Here is a 22,812-nt window from a genome sequence, read left to right as displayed (position 1 = left end):
TATTCCTGTGCATAGGGGTATTCCCACCACTAGTAGTTCAATAGCACAGTCTTACCTTTGTCTAACTTTGTGGCAGCTTACTCAGCTCATGTGATGGTCACACTGGGTATTGGGAGCTTTCCAATCCAAACTTTTGGCTGCAGGCCTGTTGATTGAGATAAGATAAGCCTATACTTTTAGCAACCATGAAACAGCATTGCCCATGAAATTATAAAATAAACACAATAAAAAATGAAGTCTCCGACGCAACTTCAGGTGAGGCACGGACGTCAACGCTGGGCAAATCAGCAGAGGCTAATCAGTTACACCCCGTAATGACGCAACCTACCAGCTGACTGTCCGCTGTCATAGGATTGGTCCAGCACGCTAGAGTGCATGTATTTAAGCTGTCGAAACATGTTATTGTTCGCTCTTGCCATTACTGCTGATCGCTCGTATCTGCGTGCTCGCCTCACCTCCTCCCCTGCTCCACCTGTGTTCTGTCGATGTCATCTCTGTTGTCATCGTTGCTCTCTGTTCCGGGGGTATTGCTGCATTCTTCTGGTATTCCGATATGCGTCGGCTAGTGGAAGCCGTGGAACTTCACTTGCTTAGTCTCTGTGGCTCTCCGTGGTAATCGTGGGCCGAGACATCTCTGAAGGGCCATCCAGCGGTCCCTCCGGTCACCATGGAGGCAGAGGCTTTAGGCTGTACTCGGAACTCCACGAAGCGTCGGCCCGTGGAGGCCAGGGACTATGATGTACAGCAGTCCCCCTGTGGCTCTCTTTGACGGTCTTAGTGGGCTGAGTTACCTCCGAGCGACTTCCCGATCGCAGCCCACTCTGATCGTCATAGAGGCAGGGAGCTAAATCGATGCCGTTCCCTCTTCCGGCACTCTGGGCTAAGCTGGCCCAGAGGGGGGGAACATCTAGATTTCGCCTCCCCCTACTAACGCGCTTTCCACATGCTGTGGAAGGCAGGGGGCCCCCCGAACAGAGCACACCGCCAAAATTCATATGCTGTATTTTTGTAAAATAAATAGGTCAGTTTTGACTAAAGTGATCTCGACTGAATATTCAATATAACTACTGAAAAGAACTGGCTGCTGTCAAAATGCATTATTATGAATTGAGCGATCAACCATTAACTGTATGAGTGCCGGAAAGGTCTACTATTCTCCCTCTACACGAAGAGCTGCACCTCCAGTCACCAGTCAAGCTTCTGAAGTTTGTGGACGACACCACCCTCATGGGGCTCATCTCTAAGGGGGACGAGTCCGCCTACAGATGGGAGACTGACCATCTGTTGTCCGGACAAAATAACCTTAAGCTCAACGCTCTAAAGATAGTGGAGGAGGAGTTATTCCTCTATACAGAGGAGTTATTCCTGAGGCGGCTGAAGAAGTGCAACCTGCCAAAGCCCTGTACACTTAAACACCTCCATCACTGAGTCCATCCTCACCTCCTCCATCACTTAAACACCTCCATCATTGAGTCCATCCTCACCTCCTCCATCACTGAGTCTATCCTCACCTCCTCCATCACTTAAACACCTCCATCATTGAGTCCATCCTCACCTCCTCCATCACTTAAACACCTCCATCATTGAGTCCATCCTCACCTCCTCCATCACCTTCTCCATCACTTAAACACCTCCATCATTGAGTCCATCCTCACCTCCTCCATCACTTAAACACCTCCATCATTGAGTCCATCATCACCTCCTCCATCACCTTCTCCATCACTTAAACACCTCCATCATTGAGTCCATCCTCACCTCCTCCATCACTTAAACACCTCCATCATTGAGTCCATCCTCACCTCCTCCATCACTTAAACACCTCCATCATTGAGTCCATCCTCACCTCCTCCATCACTTAAACACCTCCATCATTGAGTCCATCCTCACCTCCTCCATCACCTTCTCCATCACTTAAACACCTCCATCACTGAGTCTATCCTCACCTCCTCCATCACCTTCTCCATCACTTAAACACCTCCATCATTGAGTCCATCCTCACCTCCTCCATCACTTAAACACCTCCATCATTGAGTCCATCCTCACCTCCTCCATCACCTTCTCCATCACTTAAACACCTCCATCATTGAGTCCATCCTCACCTCCTCCATCACCTTCTCCATCACTTAAACACCTCCATCACTGAGTCTATCCTCACCTCCTCCATCACCTTCTCCATCACTTAAACACCTCCATCATTGAGTCCATCCTCACCTCCTCCATCACTTAAACACCTCCATCACTTAAACACCTCCATCACTGAGTCCATCCTCACCTCCTCCATCACTTAAACACCTCCATCATTGAGTCCATCCTCACCTCCTCCATCACTTAAACACCTCCATCACTGAGTCCATCCTCACCTCCTCCATCACCTTCTCCATCACTTAAACACCTCCATCATTGAGTCCATCCTCACCTCCTCCATCACTTAAACACCTCCATCACTTAAACACCTCCATCACTGAGTCCATCCTCACCTCCTCCATCACTTAAACACCTCCATCATTGAGTCCATCCTCACCTCCTCCATCACTTAAACACCTCCATCACTGAGTCCATCCTCACCTCCTCCATCACCTTCTCCATCACTTAAACACCTCCATCATTGAGTCCATCCTCACCTCCACCATCACTTAAACACCTCCATCATTGAGTCCATCCTCACCTCCTCCATCACCTTCTCCATCACTTAAACACCTCCATCATTGAGTCCATCATCACCTTCTCCATCACTTAAACACCTCCATCATTGAGTCCATCCTCACCTCCTCCATCACCATCTAGTCCGCCACAGCCAGGAACAAGGCCAGACTGCAGCATGTCATCCACTCTGCTGAGAAGTTGATCAGCTGCAAACAGCCATCCATCCAGGATCTGCACGCCTCCAGGGCCCTGAAGTGGATAAGAAAGATTGTGGCCGACCGATCCCGCCTCGGACACCAACTCCACAAACCACTCCCCTCCGGTGAGGAGGCTGCGGTCCATCAGGAGCAAGACCTCTCGGCACAAAGGTAGTTTCTTCTCGACTGCAACCAGTCTCATCATCAAGGCCCGTGTCCCCCTCTCACCCTGCAGCATTCATTTGCGCATGAATTTCGATTGTAGGCTATTGTATATAGGATTGCATTGCATAGGATCATACTGCATTTGCCTTATTGCTTTTTGCCGACACATGTGGCAATCCAACTTGGATTAATGCATGTGATTTCCTGCAATGCCTGTCTATTAAATGTATGTAAAATTATGCTAATAACTAAAAGTTTTATATTATTATCTTTTTCACTGTCCTGTAGTTTGCACTGTTCTGTCTTTTGCACTGTCCTGTCTTGTCCTTGTACTTTGTCTATTGCTGTCTATCTTGTGCTATACCAGTCCAAAGCAAATTCCTTGTGAAAACCTACCCTAAATAAACCTGATTCTGAGGTAATTGAATATCAAAGTCTTAATTTAACTAATTCATTGAACTAATTCAAGTAAATTGTTGGTTGCCATGGAGCCAAATTGATCTTTTTTCCCCCTGTAATTTAGCTATAGGCCTATTTAAGTGTCTGAGGTCGTGATGTCATAACCGCCATTACAATATTTTGAAATGGAACATAGATTAATGAGTAATTAATAGGTTATAAATTAAAAAGGACAATGTAATAATCAATTTTAGAAACGTCAACGCTAAATTTAATTAATCGTATTCATCCGACTATAGCCTATAGGTCTATCACAGCATTTCCCTTTTTTGTTGTTGATTCATTAGATTGAAGAACATATAGCCTATATTTATAGCCTATTTATGATATCATAGAAAAGTAGAACTAGGCATATATCTTAGCTTAATACTCTTCAAGCAGATCATTGCCATGTCCAGAAATTTAAGATTCTCTGTTCATACATTGTATGGAGAAGTTTATGTGACTGACCAAACGGCATGAAAGCTTATGACCCTCTTGAACTGTGCTGATTTTAGGCTGCTGGACATTTCGTTTTGGAGAGGGTTCCCAAAAGATGGCGCTATGTGTTAAATGCGTCTAAGGCAGGCAGCCACTGTTAGGGTCTGCTTTATCCTCCCAGCCCTGACATCCGCATGAAGGACAGATATTACGGACAGATAAATCCCAAATACTTCTCTGGTACAATACTGTATCTAAGGAACTAAAGGTCTGTACGTTACATTTTACTGAGCATAGAAAACTAAAGACGCACGTAGAGAAAGAAAGATGTTGCCACCTTCAAGCAAAGTGTGACTGATTGTATTCAGCGTGTGCGAGCATGCGCACAGCATCGATTCGACTGGGGACGGGGAGGACATCACGGAAAACTCGCTGTACCCGTGAGCCCCACGCTGAGATTCATTCTCGATGGCACTAGATCGCACGACCACCGACTTACACCATGCTTGATACGCCCTTAAAGTCAGGGACATTTCGACACCCTGGCGAGGTTTAGTCGTCGCAAAACCGAGTAAATAACCATATGGGACCAGTATGCGGGAAATGGTTGGAGGTTGCTGCGTGTGTTCGGATGAGCGAGGCTGGGCTGAGAACCCGCTTGTGTACTGTGATGGGCATGGGTGCAGCGTCGCTGTGCACCAAGGTAACTAGACTCGCTGTCTTTTACAATGTAATTACCGCGTTTGGGGGGAGGGTGGGGTGCTACGCGACGTGCGTGCGTGCCCGTCTGTCTGTGTTTATGTATGGGAGGGGGTGTTATTTCCTCCAGCGTGTGATCCGTGGACAGGACATGAAAAATGACATCCCAAGTCTTATGGCGCCGGTTCGGTCCTGTGGCTGTTATTCTGTACAAAGTTACGCACCGCCAGTAGCCCGTTTGCTACATCTGCAGTTGCATAAAGCTGGCTTTGCAGGGCCGCGGATACATTGTTTCCTGAATGTATCCCCTGGCTTTGTTGATATTATGTGTCGCTGAGTCGAAATAGTGTTGCCGTGTCGCGTTGTTATGTCGCCAAAAAAATCGGCTACTTTTTTGTCGATGTATTTCTTTCATGTTGGAAGTTGCGGTTTGCTAGGCCACTTGAATAGGATAGGGGGATAGCCTCAACTTTGTTCCCAAGTAACCCTTGCGGGGGGGCAGTAGGATGCCCAAACTAACCCCTTCAAGTTCCCTATCTTTGGGCTACATTTACATAGCTTACTGAAAAATACTTTCTCTATGATTATGATAACAGTGTATGTTAATCTGAACTGAATCTTCCACTGTACCACGATGTAGAAGAAGAAGCTATTATACTCGGGATTCTGTTATAACACTGTAATTATTGATGACTGTTGTGGGCGATGGCCTACAACTTTCAGACATATTTACCTGATTGTGTGTGTGTGTGTGTGTGTGTGTGTGTGTGTGTGTGTGTGTGTGTGTGTGTGTGTGTGTGTGCACCTGTGTGTGTGTCTCTGCACACCTGTGTATCTCAGCATGCTACGGCATCGTCCAGGTGCCCACTGGGCCGTGGTTCTGCAGGAAGTGTGAATCACAGGAGAGAGCAGCGCGGGTGGTGAGTGGTGCAGCTACAGCATGTACCGTATTTACCAGAGTATATGAGCATCTGCGAGTATACATGAGGACTATAGATAGATAGATAGATAGATAGATAGATAGATAGATAGATAGATAGATAGATAGATAGAAAGATAGATAGATAGATAGATAGATAGAAACTTTATTTATCCTCAATGGGAAATTCTGTTATTGCAGACAGATACACAAAACAATACAATATAACACAAGTTTGGCACAGAAATGTACAAAAAGAGCAGTACAATAAAGTCTCAAAAAGGCAAACTATACAGTCTACAGGTGTACAGAAAGTACTTTAAAGTACAAAATATACAAGAAGTAAAATCTCCAGTAAAGATAACTCTAGTATCGTGCCCAATCCATCTAACTAGCCTACCGCAGACTTACTGTATGAGATGACCGGTATGTTGAATAGACCACATGATATATCTTATTTCACTTCATATTTTTTCACAGCTCACTTCACAGTTTTACACCAGCCATGTTACACTAGCAGTCATTAAAGAGGATGTAAAGTATCTAATATCTAATCCCTTCACTGTATCCACTGCATCAATGTTAACCATATGTTGATGTCACTCACGGAGGCAATGTCGCCCATCGGTGTTGTGTCCCAGTTTTGAGGTCTGCTGTCTTTGTGCCTCAGAGATGCGAGCTGTGCCCTCACAAAGATGGCGCCCTCAAGAGGACGGACAGCGGAGGTACATAAACGGATCACTTTCCCCTCCTCTCTTTCATCCCCCTGACCCTCCCACGTTCTCCTCCTCTGTCGTCCAGACGTCTTCAATTTGATCTTTGACGTATTCGGAGAGGTCAAGGTCTGGCGGCCGATAGCTCGGCCAAATAATTTGATATTGGCAGTTGACTGGGTGTGTTGAGATATCTTTCCACTATAGCTGGTCTTTGAAGTGTACCGTGTTTTGTTTTGGTACGAGCAAGCGTGTGTGTTTGTGTGTGTGTGTGTGTGTGCTCTGACACGAACGCCGGTCTCCCCAACAGGCTGGGCCCACGTGGTGTGCGCCCTCTACATCCCAGAGGTGCAGTTTGCCAACGTCCTCACCATGGAGCCCATCGTCTTGCAGTACGTCCCTCACGAGAGATACATTAAGGTAGTCCCACACACCACCACCACGCCACTTCCTGTACCACACCACTTCCATTACCACACCACGCCACTTCCTGTACCACAACATGCCCCTTTCCTGTACCCCACCACACCACTTACTGTACCACACCGTGCCACTTCCTGTATCCCAACACTCCACTTCCTGTACCCCAGCACGCCACTTCCTGTCCCACACCACACCACTTCCTGTACCCCACCATGCCACTTCCTGTACCACACCACACCACTTCCTGTACCCCACCACGCCACTTCCTGTACCACACCACAACACTTCCTGTACCATACCACGTCACTTCCTGTACCACACCACAACACCTCCTGTACCACACCACAACACTTCCTGTACCCCAACACTCCACTTCCTGTACCACACCACGTCACTTCCTGTATCCTACCTCGCCCCTTCATGTGGCCTCTCACTTTACATGAACGACCTATGACAGCATCTCTTAGCTCCAGTGGTCAAGTATGTTGAGAGGCAATGTTGTGAAATTGACCATGGATTGATTTGGATTGTAGCTGTTATGTTAGCTGAGCGCTCTGGTCACAGGTGTGTAACCTCTGGAGGGATTCTGAACTGCTTGACTCGTCTAGAAGGGTGAGGATAGGGTAGGATCCAGGGTCTTGCAGACTGCATGCTGGGTAATGGTTGTCTGGAGTGACGCCCGTTCTGAAAAATCAATATTCCACCTACCGCCTTTTTTTTTTTTGAATGGAAGCTCTTATGCTATTGCATTACAGTACGTCGCCAGACGAGTCAATGGGCTATCTACTGACATGCCTTTGTTTTTCAGCGAGTGCATGTGTGTACGTACAGAATGTATGTGGATCTACTACACATTTGCAGTAGAGTGCATCTCCGTTCACTTTAGAGGAGGAGAGAGGGGGAGAGCAGGAGAAGGAGGGAGAGGGACATTGGGAGAGGGGAGAGAGGGGAGGGAGAGTAGGAGGGAGAGAGAGAGCAGGAGGAGGGAGAGTAGGAGAGGGGAGAGAGAGTCTTTGTCTGTCTGTGTGTGTGTGTGTGTGTGTGTGTGTGTGTGTGTGCCCGGTGTGCACATGCCAGCCGGTATCGGGTTACAGCGTCGGCTACAGTAAATTGCGTGCAGCCCCAGGATCTAGGAGCCATTCGTCCAGATTAGCTCCGCGCATTCTTACACAGCCCCCCCCAGTGGACAGGGAAAACACAGCCCCCCCCCAGTGGACAGGGAAAACCGATAGGCCCCTCCCCCCCCCCGTACTCTTCTTTATACATACATCCAGATGCCATCTCTCTGCCCCACCGTCACATGTGGCTAACAGCTTTCGGACAAAGGAGAGTGGAGGGAGTGGTGGGAGGAGGGAGAGAGAGGTAGAGTCACTTTAGGGGAGGGGAGAGAGGGAGGGGGAGTGGGAGGAGGAGGGAGGTGGAGGAGAGAGAGGTAGAGGCACTTTAGGGGAGGGGAGAGAGGGAGGGGGAGTGGGAGGAGGAGGGAGGTGGAGGAGAGAGAGGAGGGAGAGAGGTAGAGTCACTTAAGGGGAGGGGAGAGAGGGAGGGGGAGTGGGAGGATGAGGGAGGTGGAGGAGAGAGAGGTAGAGTCACTTTAGGGGAGGGGAGAGAGGGAGGGGGAGTGGGAGGAGGAGGGAGGTGAAGGAGAGAGAGGAGGGAGAGAGGTAGAGTCACTTTAGGGGAGGGGAGAGAGGGAGGGGGAGTGGGAGGATGAGGGAGGTGGAGGAGAGAGAGGTAGAGTCACTTTAGGGGAGGGGAGAGAGGGAGGGGGAGTGGGAGGAGGAGGGAGGTGGAGGAGAAAGAGGAGGGAGAGAGAGGTAGAGTCACTTTAGGAGAGGGGAGAGAGGGAGGGGGAGTGGGAGGAGGAGGGAGGTGGAGGAGAGAGAGGAGGGAGAGAGAGGTAGAGTCACTTTAGGGGAGGGGAGAGAGGGAGGGGGAGTGGGAGGAGGAGAAAGAGGGGGGAGAGAGAGGTAGAGTCACTTTAGGGGAGGGGAGAGAGGGAGGGAGAGTGGGAGGAGGAGGGAGGTGGAGGAGAGAGAGGTAGAGTCACTTTAGGGGAGGGGAGAGAGGGAGTGGGAGGAGGGAGGGAGGGAGGTGGAGGAGAGAGAGGAGGGGGAGAGAGGTAGTCACTTTAGGGGAGGGGAGAGAGGGAGGGAGAGTGGGAGGAGGAGGGAGGTGGAGGAGAGAGAGGAGGGAGAGAGCGGTAGAGTCACTTTAGGGGAGAGAGGGAGTGGGAGGAGGAGGGAGGTGGAGGAGAGAGAGGGGGAGAGAGAGGTAGAGTCACTTTAGGGGAGGGGAGAGAGGGAGTGGGAGGAGGGAGGGAGGGAGGTGGAGGAGAGAGAGGAGGGAGAGAGAGGTAGTCACTTTAGGGGAGGGGAGAGAGGGAGGGAGAGTGGGAGGAGGAGGGAGGTGGAGGAGAGAGAGGAGGGAGAGAGGTAGAGTCACTTTAGGGGAGGGGAGAGAGGGAGGGAGAGTGGGAGGAGGAGGAGAGAGAGGAGGGAGAGAGAGGTAGAGTCACTTTAGGGGAGGGTAGAGAGGGAGGGGGAGTGGGAGGAGGAGGGAGGTGGAGGAGAGAGGGGGAGAGTGGGAGAAGGAGGGAGAGTGATGTTGGGAGAGGGGAGAGAGGGAGGGAGAGCTGAGAGAGAGCAGGAGGAGGGAGAGTAAGAGAGAGAGTATGTAGTCTAGTAGGAGATAGACAAAACAGAGTCTCTTAGGATAGGAGAGAGAGAGAGTACAGTCTATTAGGAGAGAGAGAGAGAGAGAGAGCGAGAGTATGTAGTCTAGTAGGAGAGAGAGAGAGAGTACAGAGTGTATTAGGAGAGAGACAGAGAGAGTATATAGTCTAGTAGGAGAGAGAGAGAGTACAGAGTGTATTAGGAGAGAGAGAGAGAGTCCATCAGGAGAGGAGAGTAGGTAGAGGAGGAGTGGTGAGAGTAGGGAGAGGAGGAGGAGTGGTGAGAGTAGGGAGAGGAGGAGGAGTGGTGAGAGTAGGTAGAGGAGGAGGAGTGGTGAGAGTAGTGTGAGGAGGAGGAGTGGTGAGAGGAGGTAGAGGAGGAGGAGTGGTGAGAGTAGGGAGAGGAGGAGGAGTGGTGAGAGTAGGGAGAGGAGGAGGAGTGGTGAGAGGAGGTAGAGGAGGAGGAGTGGTGAGAGGAGAGTAGAGGAGGAGTGGTGAGAGTAGGTAGAGGAGGAGGAGTGGTGAGAGGAGGAGGAGTGGTGAGAGGAGTGTAGAGGAGGAGTGGTGAGAGTAGGGAGAGGAGGAGGAGTGGTGAGAGGAGGTAGAGGAGGAGGAGTGGTGAGAGGAGTGTAGAGGAGGAGGAGTGGTGAGAGGAGGTAGAGGAGGAGGAGTGGTGAGAGGAGGTAGAGGAGGAGGAGTGGTGAGAGGAGTGTAGAGGAGGAGGAGTGGTGAGAGGAGTGTAGAGGAGGAGGAGTGGTGAGAGGAGGTAGAGGAGGAGGAGTGGTGAGAGTAGGGAGAGGAGGAGGAGTGGTGAGAGGAGTGTAGAGGAGGAGGAGTGGTGAGAGTAGTGAGAGGAGAAGGAGTGGTGAGAGTAGTGAGAGGAGGAGTAGTGGTGAGAGTAGTGAGAGGAGGAGGAGTGGTGAGAGGAGTGAGAGGAGGAGGAGTGGTGAGAGGAGTGTAGAGGAGGAGGAGTGGTGAGAGTAGGGAGAGGAGGAGGAGTGGTGAGAGTAGGGAGAGGAGGAGGAGTGGTGAGAGGAGGTAGAGGAGGAGGAGTGGTGAGAGGAGTGTAGAGGAGGAGGAGTGGTGAGAGTAGTGAGGGAGAGGAGGAGGAGTGGTGAGAGTAGTGAGAGGAGGAGGAGTGGTGAGAGGAGTGTAGAGGAGGAGGAGTGGTGAGAGGAGTGTAGGTAGGGGAGGAGTGGTGAGAGGAGGTAGAGGAGGAGGAGTGGTGAGAGGAGGTAGAGGAGGAGGAGTGGTGAGAGGAGGTAGAGGAGGAGGAGTGGTGAGAGGAGTGTAGAGGAGGAGGAGTGGTGAGAGTAGTGAGAGGAGGAGGAGTGGTGAGAGGAGTGTAGAGGAGGAGGAGTGGTGAGAGTAGGGAGAGGAGGAGGAGTGGTGAGAGTAGTGAGAGGAGGAGGAGTGGTGAGAGTAGTGAGAGGAGGAGGAGTGGTGAGAGTAGGGAGAGGAGGAGGAGTGGTGAGAGGAGGTAGAGGAGGAGGAGTGGTGAGAGTAGGGAGAGGAGGAGGAGTGGTGAGAGTAGGGAGAGGAGGAGGAGTGGTGAGAGTAGGGAGAGGAGGAGGAGTGGTGAGAGTAGGGAGAGGAGGAGGAGTGGTGAGAGGAGGGAGAGGAGGAGGAGAGAAGGTAGAGGAGGAGGAGTGGTGAGAGTAGGGAGAGGAGGAGGAGTGGTGAGAGGAGGGAGAGGAGGAGGAGTGGTGAGAGGAGGGAGAGGAGGAGGAGAGAAGGTAGAGGAGGAGGAGTGGTGAGAGGAGTGTAGAGGAGGAGTGGTGAGAGTAGGGAGAGGGAGAGGAGTGGTGAGAGTAGGTAGAGGAGGAGGAGTGGTGAGAGTAGTGAGGGGTGAAGCAGGAAGATAAGGAGCCGGCTGCTTCTTTGTCCAGCACCTGTTGCTGGGCCTCTTGTCTCCCCCCCCTCCCTCCCTCCCTCCCTCTCCCCTGTCCAGACAGAACCTCCCCCCCTCCCTCCCCCTCCTCCTCAGTAATGCGGGCCTGGGGGAGAGGGGGGGGGGGGGCGCGGTATGTATCAGGGGGGGGCGGTTTGTATCAGGGGAGTGCAGAATATCTCAGGACAATCTGCTATCAGTAACAGCAGAACATGGAGCCCCGGAGCGTTCTCAATAAAGACCATCCCGGTTCCTGAATCCAGATCTTCTCCCCCGGCGGCGTCCTGTCGCGCCCGCGAGCCACTCCCCCTCCGGGTCGACCCGGCGCGCCGACGCCGACGAGAGGACGAGGTTCGCGTCCGGCTGCCTCGTTCCTCCCCTCACCTCTGTTTTCCGTCTTCCCCTCCCCCTCCCTCCCTCCCTCCCCCCCCCCCCTCCGGCGGCGTTTCCCGGCAGACCTGCTACATCTGCGAGGACCACGGCAGGGAGAGCAAGGCGGCGTGCGGCGCCTGCATGACCTGCAACAGGCAGGGCTGCCGACAGGCCTTCCACGTCACCTGGTGAGTGTGTGCGTGCGTGTGTGTGTGTGTGTGTAGTGTGTGTGTGTGTGTGTGTAGTGTGTGTGTGTGCACTCTGTACGTGCGTGCGTGTGTGCAGCTGAGGCTTTTCTCCGGTCTGACTTTTTGATGTCTTGCGTGGTGTGTGTGTGTGTGTGTGCGTGTGTGTATGTGTGTGCGTGTGTGTGTGTGTGTGCGTGCATGTGTGTGTGTGTGTGTGCGCGTGCGCGTGTGTGTGTGTGTGTGTGTGTGTGTGTGCAGCGCCCAGATGGCCGGCCTGCTGTGCGAGGAGGAGGGGCCCGATGCCGACAACGTGAAATACTGCGGCTACTGCAAACACCACTACAGCAAGATGGTAAGAGGCCGGGGGGAAGCGTTTCAAAGCGACACCAGCCGTCGAGAAGACAGGCAGTCCGGGGGGGGAAGCGTTTCAAAGCGACACCAGCCGTCGAGAAGACAGGCGGCGATACGCGTTCGTTCCGCTCTCACATCACGAGAGAGAACGCCCGAACCCAAGCACCTTAGGAGTGGCGAGGAGGTTTTAACATTTATTTAGATACAACTTCACAAAGCAATAACGCAGAAACCCCTCAAGCCTCGTTTGAAAATTGATTCCCATTGGCTGTTTCTCTAGCTGTCCCTCCCCACCCCCCCCGCCCCGCCCCTCAAGGTATACTGTTAGCCTTATAGCTACGTATAGACGGTGTTATTGTACGTCCTGACCGCCTGTTTCTGGTCTCTGTGTGGGCGTGGTCTATGTGTGTGGGTGTGGTCTCTGTGTGGGCGTGGTCTCTGTGTGTGGGCGTGGTCTCTGTGTGGGCGTGGTCTCTGTGTGGGTGTGGTCTCTGTGTGGGCGTGGTCTCTGTGTGTGGGTGTGGTCTCTGTGTGGGCGTGGTCTCTGTGTGGGTGTGGTCTCTGTGTGGGCGTGGTCTCTGTGTGTGGGTGTGGTCTCTGTGTGGGCGTGGTCTCTGTGTGGGCGTGGTCACAACAGCAGAAGAAGATCCAGCGCTCGGGCGGAGACACCACGGGCAGTTCCTTCAGCCACCCCAGGGGGCGCTCCACCTCCCCCTCCCAGGACAAGCACAGCTCCCACCACCACCGCCAGAGGAAGGTGAGGGGGCGTGTGTGTGTGTGTGTGTGTGTGTCGTGGGGTATTATCGGTTCTCTCTGCTCCTATATTTCCGTTCGTTTTCGCCATGCGTCTTCGCCGTCACGAACGCGACCCCCGTCTGTGTGTGTGTGTGAGTGTGTGTGTGTGTGTGTCTGTGTGTGTGTGTGTGTGTGAGTGTGAGTGTGTGTGTGTGTGTGTGTGAGTGCCGTCACGTCATCATCCCCTCCCTTTGGCTCCCCTCAGAGCCACAAGGACAAGAGCAGGCAGAAGGAGAGGCACAAGAAGTCCTCGGACGGCCTGGGGTCCTCGCTGGTCGCCGGCATCGACAAGGTAACCGCCGCCGAACCCCGTCGGACTCCGGTAATCACCCGCCGTCCGAACGCCGCGCTTTCTGAGCTTCGTCTCCCTCCGTAGCGATGACCTAATTCAACCCCCCCCCTCTCCCCCCCCCCTCCCCTCTCACCACCCACCTTTTCTGCCGTGACGCAGTTGTCGTCCGGTCACCATGGCAACAAGGACGGCGGCGGCGAGGGCAAGCTGAAGAGGCTGAGCACGCACGGCCTCGGCCACCGGAGCAAGAAGCCGGGCAGCGCGGGGAAGAGCTGCTCCTCCTCCTCCTGTTCATCCAGCCCCTTCAACACCGGTACCCACATGTTTACGGTTTTAAAAATGTTATTTCAAAGTTTATTTGTCAGGGACGATGCAAACAACATTGTAGCAGGTTAGAAACTTCATACAGATGCATATACTGTAGGGTTTATAGACAGGCTAATTTGCAACCATTGTCCCTGGTTAGACGTTTCTACTCTATTTCTACTCTCATTTACTCTACTAAATGGTCATGACATTATCACGAAAATACAAATATAAAGGTTGGCACATGAATAAGTATTAAAATACTTCATACAATACATATCGCACAATATAATAGCTACACCACATTACAGTCTGTGTTTGTTTGTAGGTGTGTGTGTGTGTCTGTGTGCATGTGTGTGTGTCGTACGGTCTAAATGAATGTCTGTCTGTGCATGTGTGCTCTCATCTAAAAGTATGTGTTTATGTGCATGTGTGTTAGGATAATCAGTGGTCACAGGTTTGGTTTGGTTTTAGTCAATATTTCACCTTTTCATAACGTTTTCTGATCAGTTTCTGTTTTTTATTTCAGTCGGGAGGGCATTCTGTAAATGTGTCCCTTTTACTGAAAAGGACGATGGACCGAAAGTGGTTTTGCGCTGTAACGTTCAAATCAAATCAAACTTTATTAGTATAGCAGTTGTCTGGGTATGATCTGTTTGCGTTGTTTTCCAGGCGCCGGCTCCCTCACCTCCACTCAGGATTTCCACCAGTTCTCCTCCTCGTCTCGTCTGGAGCGCGACCACGACCGCGGCGCCGCCACCGACGACCACGGCGCCGAGGAGCGCAAGGAGCGCACCAGGCGGGCGGTGGAGGAGGAGGTCGAGGAAGAGGAGGAGGAGGAGAAGGAGGAAGAGAAAGAGGAGGAGGAGGAGGAGAAGGACAGTAAATACCACAAGCCTTCGCTGCAGCCCCCGGCCTTGACCCCCGTGGACGGGTCACAGGGTCACCAGAGGTCGGAGGGCGAGGCCAGCTCCTTCGAGACCAAGGTCACCATCTCCACCTTCGGCTCCATCATGCGCATCACTTCCTCCTCGGGGCTGGGGGGCGGGGCCAAGGTCCGCAAGGCCCCCTCCGGGGAACACAAGCCGTCCAAGTCCTGCAGGCCGTCGCACCTGACCACGCCCCCCATCCTGGAGGAGGCGGACCTGGAGGAGGGCAAGGCCACGCCCCCGCTGCCGCCGCCACCGCCCAGGGAGAGGCGCCACCGCGGCGGGAAGAAGAGCCGCCACGGTCCCGGGCGACCGCGGGGGAGCAAGAACCGGGAGAGGAGGGACGAGGAGCATCACCATCACCACCATCAACAACAACAACAACATCACTCGGCCCCGCCTCCTCCGCCCCTGGCCCCCTCCTCGCTCTACCCCGGCGCCGCCGGCCTGCCCCACGCCAACTACCCCTCCCCCCAACCTCCCATCACCCCCACCACCTCCTCCTCCACCTCCTCCTCCTCCTCATCCGCCTCCAACAGCTTCTCCGCGGGGCGTGCCAACACGCTGCTGGGCTCTGGTGAGCCTGTGTGTGTGTGTGTGTGTGGGCGTGTGGTAACCCTCATCCTGTGTGTGTGGGAGGGTCCGCTCCGCGAGATGTGCACTCGTGATAACCAGTCAGCGTTTTGGCTGTCGGCGTGCGATCGCACTTGGATGTGAGAGTGGCGAAAGTAACAAGGAAGCACTCGGCGCTAGATTATGCTCTTAGTCACTTGTTTCAGAAAGGAGATGCACTTGTGAGTTCTGGCAAGTAGTACATTGGCTTTTCCTACGTTAAATGCAATTATTGTTAGTCGCTTTGGATAAAAGTTGCTAAATGACTGTCATGTAAAATGTAAATGTAACTCGCACCCAGGGCCAGATAGATAGTTTGTTTTTGCACCTGTTCAAAGTTTGCCAGATACCACAGATATCAAACCACACGATTCGTTGTAAGGGGCGCGATTGGATAAGCTACACATAGCAGCTTGCGTAATCGTAGACGCTGTGGTAGAACCAGCCCCCCCCCCCAAAAGTGTTTGAGCGTGTGCTGAGTATGCAGGGGGTAATCTGTGCTCGGCTCCTGCTAGCGAAGCCAGTTTCTGCTTCGTAACTAACGTGACTTCCTGCTCTAGATAAGATCTCGCCGCCAACTGAGATGTGCGTGTGTGTGTGTGTGTGTGACCTGTATTCCTTCCGTTTCTTTCAAAAACGTCTGACGGTCCCCTCTCTCTCCCCCCCCCCCCCCAACCTCTCCCCCCCCCCCAACCTCTCCCCCCTCCCCCCAACCTCTCCCCCCTTGCCCCCCCCTCCCCCCTACCTCTCCCCCCTCACCCCCCCTCATCCCCAACCTCTCCCCCCTTGCCCCCCCCTCCCCCCCAACCTCTCCCCCCTCACCCCCAACCTCTCTCCCCCCCCCCCAGGTATCTACACCAGCCATAAGGACCCCCTCTCTCTCGGCGGGGGGGTCTGTAGCACCACGCTGTCCTTGGGGGGGGGCGGGGGGATGTGTAGCGCCCCCCTGTCCCTGGGCGGGGGCGTGTGTAGCTCCGCCCTCTCGTCGGGCCTCCTGGCGTCCCACGCCGCCTCCGCGCTGTCCCTCGCCACGGTCAACGCCTCCTCGCACGCCGTCCAGGTACCCTCGGAGCGAACGGCCGCCACGACTTTGTTCGCCGTCGCGAGCGCTTCGCTGACATGGAAACGTGTGGTCGACATGTTTGTGTGCGTGCGTGTGTGTGTGTGTGTGTGTGTGTGTAGGTCCATCCGGGATCCAGCTCTTCCTACTGTCTCAGTTCCTCCCAGCCTTTTAGCAGCTGCCTCTCTACACTCCCTCAACTACTGAGCCAAGCCCAGACCTCACTGCCAGGTAACACACACACAAACACACACACACACACTCACACACACACACACACACACACACACAGTTGTCGTGCGATTACATACTGTACATTACACTGAAGGTCAAACACACACAAACAAACACAGCTGCCATGCGGTTACATACATTACACTGAAGGTCACACGCACACGCGCACACACACACACACACACACTCAAATACTTCTCTTCTGTCTCCTATCAGAGTCAGACCTGGACGACTGCCGCTTCCCGTGTCAAGGCAACTCCCCTAGAGAGAGTCTATCTTCACAGTGAGTTCTTCTTCTGTAGTTTCTACTCTCCTGGCTTCCTTTAAAGCAGGCATTCCCAAACTGTGAGGCGGGCCTCCCCTGGGGGGCCCCAAAGAAATTCAGGGGAGGCACGGAGGGATGGTTAGTAAAAAAAAAAAGGGAAAAAAATATATATTTTTGATGGTTTTTATGAATGAAACGTGATTTTAAAGGTCAGAAAATCAAAATAAATAATGGGAGTGATGTATACTAAAGTATATAGATAGTGCAGAGAGAGCCTCCCCCCGCAGGCATATACGTTAACTAGCAGCAGGTGCCACCGAGCTGTGTAACGTTATGGGCTAGCTAACGCTGCCTTGCATAATGGACACATTTGGGGGGTTGGGGGGGCGCGGGTGTGTCACTGTTTTCAGAGGGGAGGCCCACATTGATGGAGTTTGGGAACCCATGCTTTAAAGAGATGAATTATCTCAGAGGCAACCCAAAAGATTCTAGGTAGGAAAAACATTTTTGTTCCTGTCTACCTCACCTCCTCCTCCTCATTATCACATTCCACCCCCTCCTCTTCCTCCTCCTCCTCCTCCCACAGGTCTCCAATGAGCAGCCTCCCACTGCTGTTCGACCAGAGGGAGGTGGCGGGTCACGGGGTCAGGGGTCGCCCGGAGAACGTCCCGCCCTCCAGCTCCCACATCGAGCTGCTGCTGGAGAAGCATGGCAACGGGGAGATGGGCGTGAACAGTGAGTGGGCCCTCGAACCCGCGCCATGATCTCCCTCACTCTCCCTCTGAAATACGGCCATCTAGAGCAGAACGGACGCCTCTCCCAAACTCTCGAAGGGGGGAGGAGGAGCACTGAGAGATATAGCTCTGTGGCCTAGTGGTTAGAGTGTCCGCCCAGAGACTGGGAGGTTGTGGGTTCGATCCCTGGCCGAGTCATACCAAAGACTATAAAAATGGGACCCATTGCCTCCCTGCTTGGCACTCAGCATCAAGGGTTGGAATTGGGGGGCTACATCACCAAATGATTCCCGAGCGCGGCACCGCTGCTGCTCACCGCTCCCCCAGGGGATGGGTCAAATGCGGAGAACAAATTAAATCAGTGGAACTTAGTCTTAGCTCTTGGTGTAGCTTCCTCAAGCTAGTTGTATCCCCACAGTGATATGACTCAATGATAAGAGTGATTAATATTTCACAACCCGTGACTCTGTGAGGGTTGTCGGCGCGTCTTTACTGAACAGCTCGTGGAATAACGACACGAGAGACAGTTTGTATCTCTTTGTATCGCAAACTCGCCGTTTGATCTGTTATTAGGCTGTTCGACGTATATTCCCACTTCTGACAATCTGTACACATCCAGGGTTCAAAGTTCACTGTGAGTAGGTGTGACGGCGTGAGTCATCATTCAGCGATTACACATGGATTCTCTATTGGCTTCGCTGTATAAAATAGCACAATGAGACGTGACTCACTGTACCAGAGGTGTGGTAATAAGAACGCCGCCGACGTGTCGTAATACTTGTTCCTCGCCCCTCCCCCCTTACTCCCCCCTCCTCCTCCTCTCCCCCCTCCTCTCCCCCTCCCCCTCGCCCTCTCCCTCTCCCCCCCCCCCCCCCCCTCCCGCTCTCCCTCCCCCCCCCCCTCTCCCCTTCTCCCTTCTCCCCCCTCCAGTCGTGGAGATGCTCCAGTCGCTCCACTCCCTCCAGCAGGAGAACCAGCGCCTCCAGGACCAGATCCTCAGCCTGACCGCCAAGAGGGAGCGCCTGCAGCTGCTCAACGTGGAGCTGGCCGTGCCCTTCCCCCCCCAGGCCCTCACAGGCCACGCCCACGTCGGCTTCCTCTCCTCCATGCACGGTCAGGCCCCGCCCCCTCAACGGGACTCCACATTCCGTTTGTTCGTCGCGTGCGGCGCGCGGCGTAACCGTGGCGGTGAAATGTTGCCGCCGGCTGCGAGATACTAAAACTGTGATACTCAGATGACTCAATAAGAACCTTTTCTATAAGTATGAAACTAGCTGGGATGGGATAGATTAGGGTCTGGGTAGATTATGTACATTCTGTATGGATTTGATTTAAATCCCTCCCTCCCTCCTCCTCCTCCCCCTCCTCCTCCCATTCCTCCTCCCCCTCCTCCTCCTCCCCCTCCTCTTCCCCCTCCTCCTCCTTCTCCTCCCCCTGCTCCTCCCCCTCCTCCTCCTCCTCCTCTTCCCCCTCCTCCCCCTCCTCCTCCTCCTCCCCCTGCTCCTCCCCCTCCTCCTCCTCCTCCTCTTCCCCCTCCTCTTCCCCCTGCTCCTCCCCCTCCTCCTCCTCCTCCTCCTCTTCCGCCTCCTCCTCCTCCCCCTCCTCTTCCCCCTCCTCCTCCTCCTCCTCCTCCTCCTCCCCCTGCTGTGCTCTGGTCAGTCTCAGTCAGTTCACATGAGGGGACAGTCATATCCGCCCACCTTAAGAACACACGCAAAGCCCTGGTGTGTTGTCTGTATGGTACAGAAAGCGAGTGTGTGAGTGTGTGTGTGTGTGTGTGTGTGTGTGTGTGTGTGTGTGTGTGTGTGTGTGTGTGTGTGTGATGGATTTCCCTGCACTGGTCTGAACCCCTGTGTCTGTGCCTCTTGCCTCTCCAGACCACCTCAGCACCAGTAAGAGCCCCCTGTCGAAAAGCTGCTTCCTCAACGACACCTCCTTCATGACCTCCTCTGAGGTGGGTCTCCCCACAGCGATAGATCAATCAATCAATCAATCAATCAATCAATCAATCAATCAACCAATCTATCTATCTATCTATCTATCTATCTATCTATCTATCTATCTATCTATCTATCTATCTATCTATCTATCTATCTATCTATCTATCTATCTATCTATCTATCTATCTATCTATCTATCAACTTTATTTGTATAGCGCATTTCATACCCAGAGGCAACACAATGCGCTTTACAGAGAACAAGGGAGGTGGGTATACAACCCACCCCTACATATTCCAGAGGGAAGCAAAAAAACAGTATCAGAGATAAACAAGACCTTAACACAGGGTTGAAACAGACAGACAGAAGAGGTAGAAGTGGTAGACAGACAGACAGACAGGTAGACAGACAGACAGACAGACAGACAGGCAGACAGACAGACAGACAGACAGACAGACAGACAGACAGGCAGACACAGACAGACAGACAGACAGGCAGACACAGACAGACAGACAGACAGACAGACAGACAGACAGACAGACAGGCAGACACAGACAGACAGACAGACAGGTAGACAGACAGGCAGACACAGACAGACAGACAGACAGGTAGACAGACAGACAGACAGACAGACAGGTAGACAGACAGACAGACAGACAGACAGGTAGACAGACAGACTATATAAACAGCCAGAAAAGATAAACAGCCAGAAAAGATAGAAGAACTAACATGGACAGAATACATGTCAGTTCTATATCTCAATGTGAGAACCCGTTTATACCCTCTATCTATCTATCTATCTATCTATCTATCTATCTATCTATCTATCTATCTATCTATCTATCTATCTATCTATCTATCTATCTATCTATCTATCTATCTATCTATCCATCCATCCATCTATCTATCTATCTATCTATCTATCTATCTATCTATCTATCTATCTATCTATCTATCTATCTATCTATCCATCTATTAAATATCAGTGATTAAATCTGTGACCCACAGCAAACTCTGAATCAGTAAAAATGCACCATTCAAAACATCACCTCCAACGAACTATTCTGACTGTAGATGAGAATCAGCTTGAAGATTTATTCCTGTTCAAAATGCACTTAAACTGCATCTACCTGGGGTTCTCTAGAATGTGTCTGAAGGGGAATTAGTGATTGGAAACATGGGATTCTGAGTGGAACACCTTGTGTTTTAGTGGACATTGAAAGACTTTTATTTTGAAATCCCACAGAGAGGTTTTTGAGGTCAGCGAGGTGCACGTGAGCGGACCGTGGCACTGCACGCGATGCTTGGCAAGTCTCGCGAGAGGGGGCCACCGTAGATAGGTGTGATTTGTCATTCTAGAGAGATTTCCCACCTTTGAACCCCCTTTGAGGTCGTAATCGTAGACTTATCTGCAAGCTGCTGCATCACGAGACCGAACGTTTTGTCAGCGTCATTTTTACGACTTAACGATCAAATGCTCGTTCCTTTCCCTCTCCCCAGGACCTCCACTCCGGCAGTCCCTCCCGCAGTAGCTCCTCCCTCTCGTTCCAGAGCACCCCGCCCCCTCAGCAGAGCCCCGCCCCTTTCGGCCAGCCCCTGCTCAACGGACTGGGGCGCAGCCTGGGCGAGAGCCTGGGTCAGGCCGGCGGCTCCACCCTTCCGGCGGTGGGCGGGCTCATGGCGTCGCTGGCGGGGAGCCCCCAGCTGAACTTGAACGGCGTGCTGGGCGGCCTCAACGGGGGGATGCAGTCGGCCAACGCGTCCGGCGTCCCCCAGCCCGCCCTGCCCGCCCTCCGACCCCAGCCGCCCCCCCTCAACCCCGGGTCGCTGGCGCCGGGCCTGCAGCTGCCCAAGAGCCTGAGCCCGTGAGTACCGTGAGACACGACCTTTGACCCGCCGATCATATCTGTTTACGTTCACGCGGACGGCGCCGGGTCTTTGATGGTCCACAGCTGTTGTTGGGTTGTTTGGTTTGTTGACGGCTTGTTGACGTGTTTACAGTCTGTCTGGTGGGTTCTGACTGATGACCGCAGACAGAATGACCAGTAACCATTGTTATGGCTGTCCGCCTGAGTCAGAGTGTGTGTGTGTGTGTGTGTGCGTGTGTGTGTGTGTGTGTGTGTGTGTGTGTGTGTGTGTCGCAGGTCTTCCCTGCTGTCTGAACAGCAGAAGCAGCTTCTTCTCCAGCAACAGCAGCTCCAGCAGTTCCTCACCTCTCAGCACTTCAGCCCCGTAAGGAACCGCCTTCACACACACACACACACACACACATGCCCACACACACACACACACACACACACTCACACCCACACACACACACACACACAGTTTGTTTCCTGCGTGTGCTTGATTCGTGTAAAGAATGGGACACGCTTCAAATAACAGTGATTGTCACGCTGTTATTACTAACACAGTTAACAGGTCAATTTATGGAAGTGCGAAGTTCCAATGACTTGCCCTTACATTCTCTCTCTCCCTCCCCTTCTCTCTCTCTCTCTCACTCCCTCCCTCTCTCTCTCTCTCTCCCTCCCCCTCTCTCTCTCTCTCTCCCTGCCTCTCTCTCCCTCCCTCCCTTCTTCCCCCCTCCCTCTCTCTCTCTCTCCCTCCTCCTCTCCCTCCCCCTCTCTCTCCATCCATCCCTCTCTCTCTCTCCCTCTCTCCCTCCCTCCCCCCCTCTCTCTCTCTCTCCCTCCCTCTCTCCCGCCCCCTCCCTCTGTCTCTCTCTTCCCTCCCCCTCCCCCCTCTCTCTCTCCCTCCCTCCCTCCCTCCCTCCTTCCCCCCTCCCTCTCTCTCTCCCTCCTCCTCTCCCTCCCCCTCTCTCTCCATCCATCCCTCTCTCTCTCTCCCTATCTCCCTCCCTCCCCCCCTCTCTCTCTCTCTCCCTCCCTCTCTCCCGCCCCCTCCCTCTGTCTCTCTCTTCCCTCCCCCTCCCCCCTCTCTCTCTCCCCCCCCCCTCCCCCCTCCCTCTCCCCCCCCCCCCCCCACCCCTCTCCCTCCCCCCGTCCCCTCTCTCTTTCTCCCTCCTCCTCCCCCTCCCTCCCCCCATCTCCCTCCCCCCTCTCTCTCTCTCAGGAGCAGCAGGTGGTGGTGTACCAGATGTTGCAGCAGCAGAGGCAGCGTGAGCTGCAGCGCCTCACGCAGGCCGTGGCCCTCGGCTCCACGCCGCCCTCGCCCCTCATCGCCCAGTCGTCCGGCCTGCTGCCCTCCTCCGCCGGCGCCGCGCCCCTGCAGGGCGGCCAGGGCATCCCGCTCTTCGGCCTGCATGACAACGCACTTCTCAAGCCGGGGGTGAGCCGGGCGGCGGACGTCGAATTAGCGAATTAGCGACGCTCAACTTCCCCGAGGCGCTGTCCCGATTTACGATATTTCAGCGCCCGAAGGGGTGCGATGATGATGAAATGGATGTTATGAAAGGCCGGACACTGAGTTTTATTGATTTATTTATTTACGATTTTATTTGTACAGGGACAGTACATATTAATCAACAGCACACATTGAAACATGACTATAAATATGTCAGTATTAGCTTAAAG

General features: G+C 53.3%; 1 protein-coding gene across 1 annotated transcript; it reads left to right on the top strand.

Moving 5' to 3' along the window:
* Positions 1 to 4,478: 4,478 nt before the first annotated feature.
* On the top strand, positions 4,479 to 22,603 carry LOC311311698 (protein AF-17-like; the record flags this gene model as incomplete). The annotated part of the gene is made up of 19 exons (XM_084441452.1): positions 4,479 to 4,587; positions 5,424 to 5,503; positions 6,173 to 6,227; positions 6,526 to 6,635; positions 11,660 to 11,763; positions 12,022 to 12,115; positions 12,752 to 12,871; positions 13,115 to 13,201; positions 13,361 to 13,514; positions 14,180 to 15,013; positions 15,897 to 16,108; positions 16,231 to 16,339; positions 16,559 to 16,625; positions 17,194 to 17,342; positions 18,272 to 18,454; positions 19,219 to 19,295; positions 20,780 to 21,144; positions 21,424 to 21,511; positions 22,352 to 22,603. The coding sequence occupies 19 exons, from the start codon at positions 4,479 to 4,481 to the stop codon at positions 22,601 to 22,603; spliced, it is 3,249 nt and encodes a 1,082-aa protein (XP_084297578.1).
* Between the last annotated feature and the right edge of the window lie 209 nt (positions 22,604 to 22,812).

This window comes from Borostomias antarcticus (genome assembly GCF_949987555.1).
Source record: "Borostomias antarcticus genome assembly, chromosome: 7".
In the NCBI taxonomy this organism is placed as follows: Eukaryota; Metazoa; Chordata; class Actinopteri; order Stomiiformes; family Stomiidae; genus Borostomias; species Borostomias antarcticus.
The sequence above is the reverse complement of the archived record's forward strand: the minus strand, read 5'-3'. Positions and strand labels throughout refer to the sequence as shown.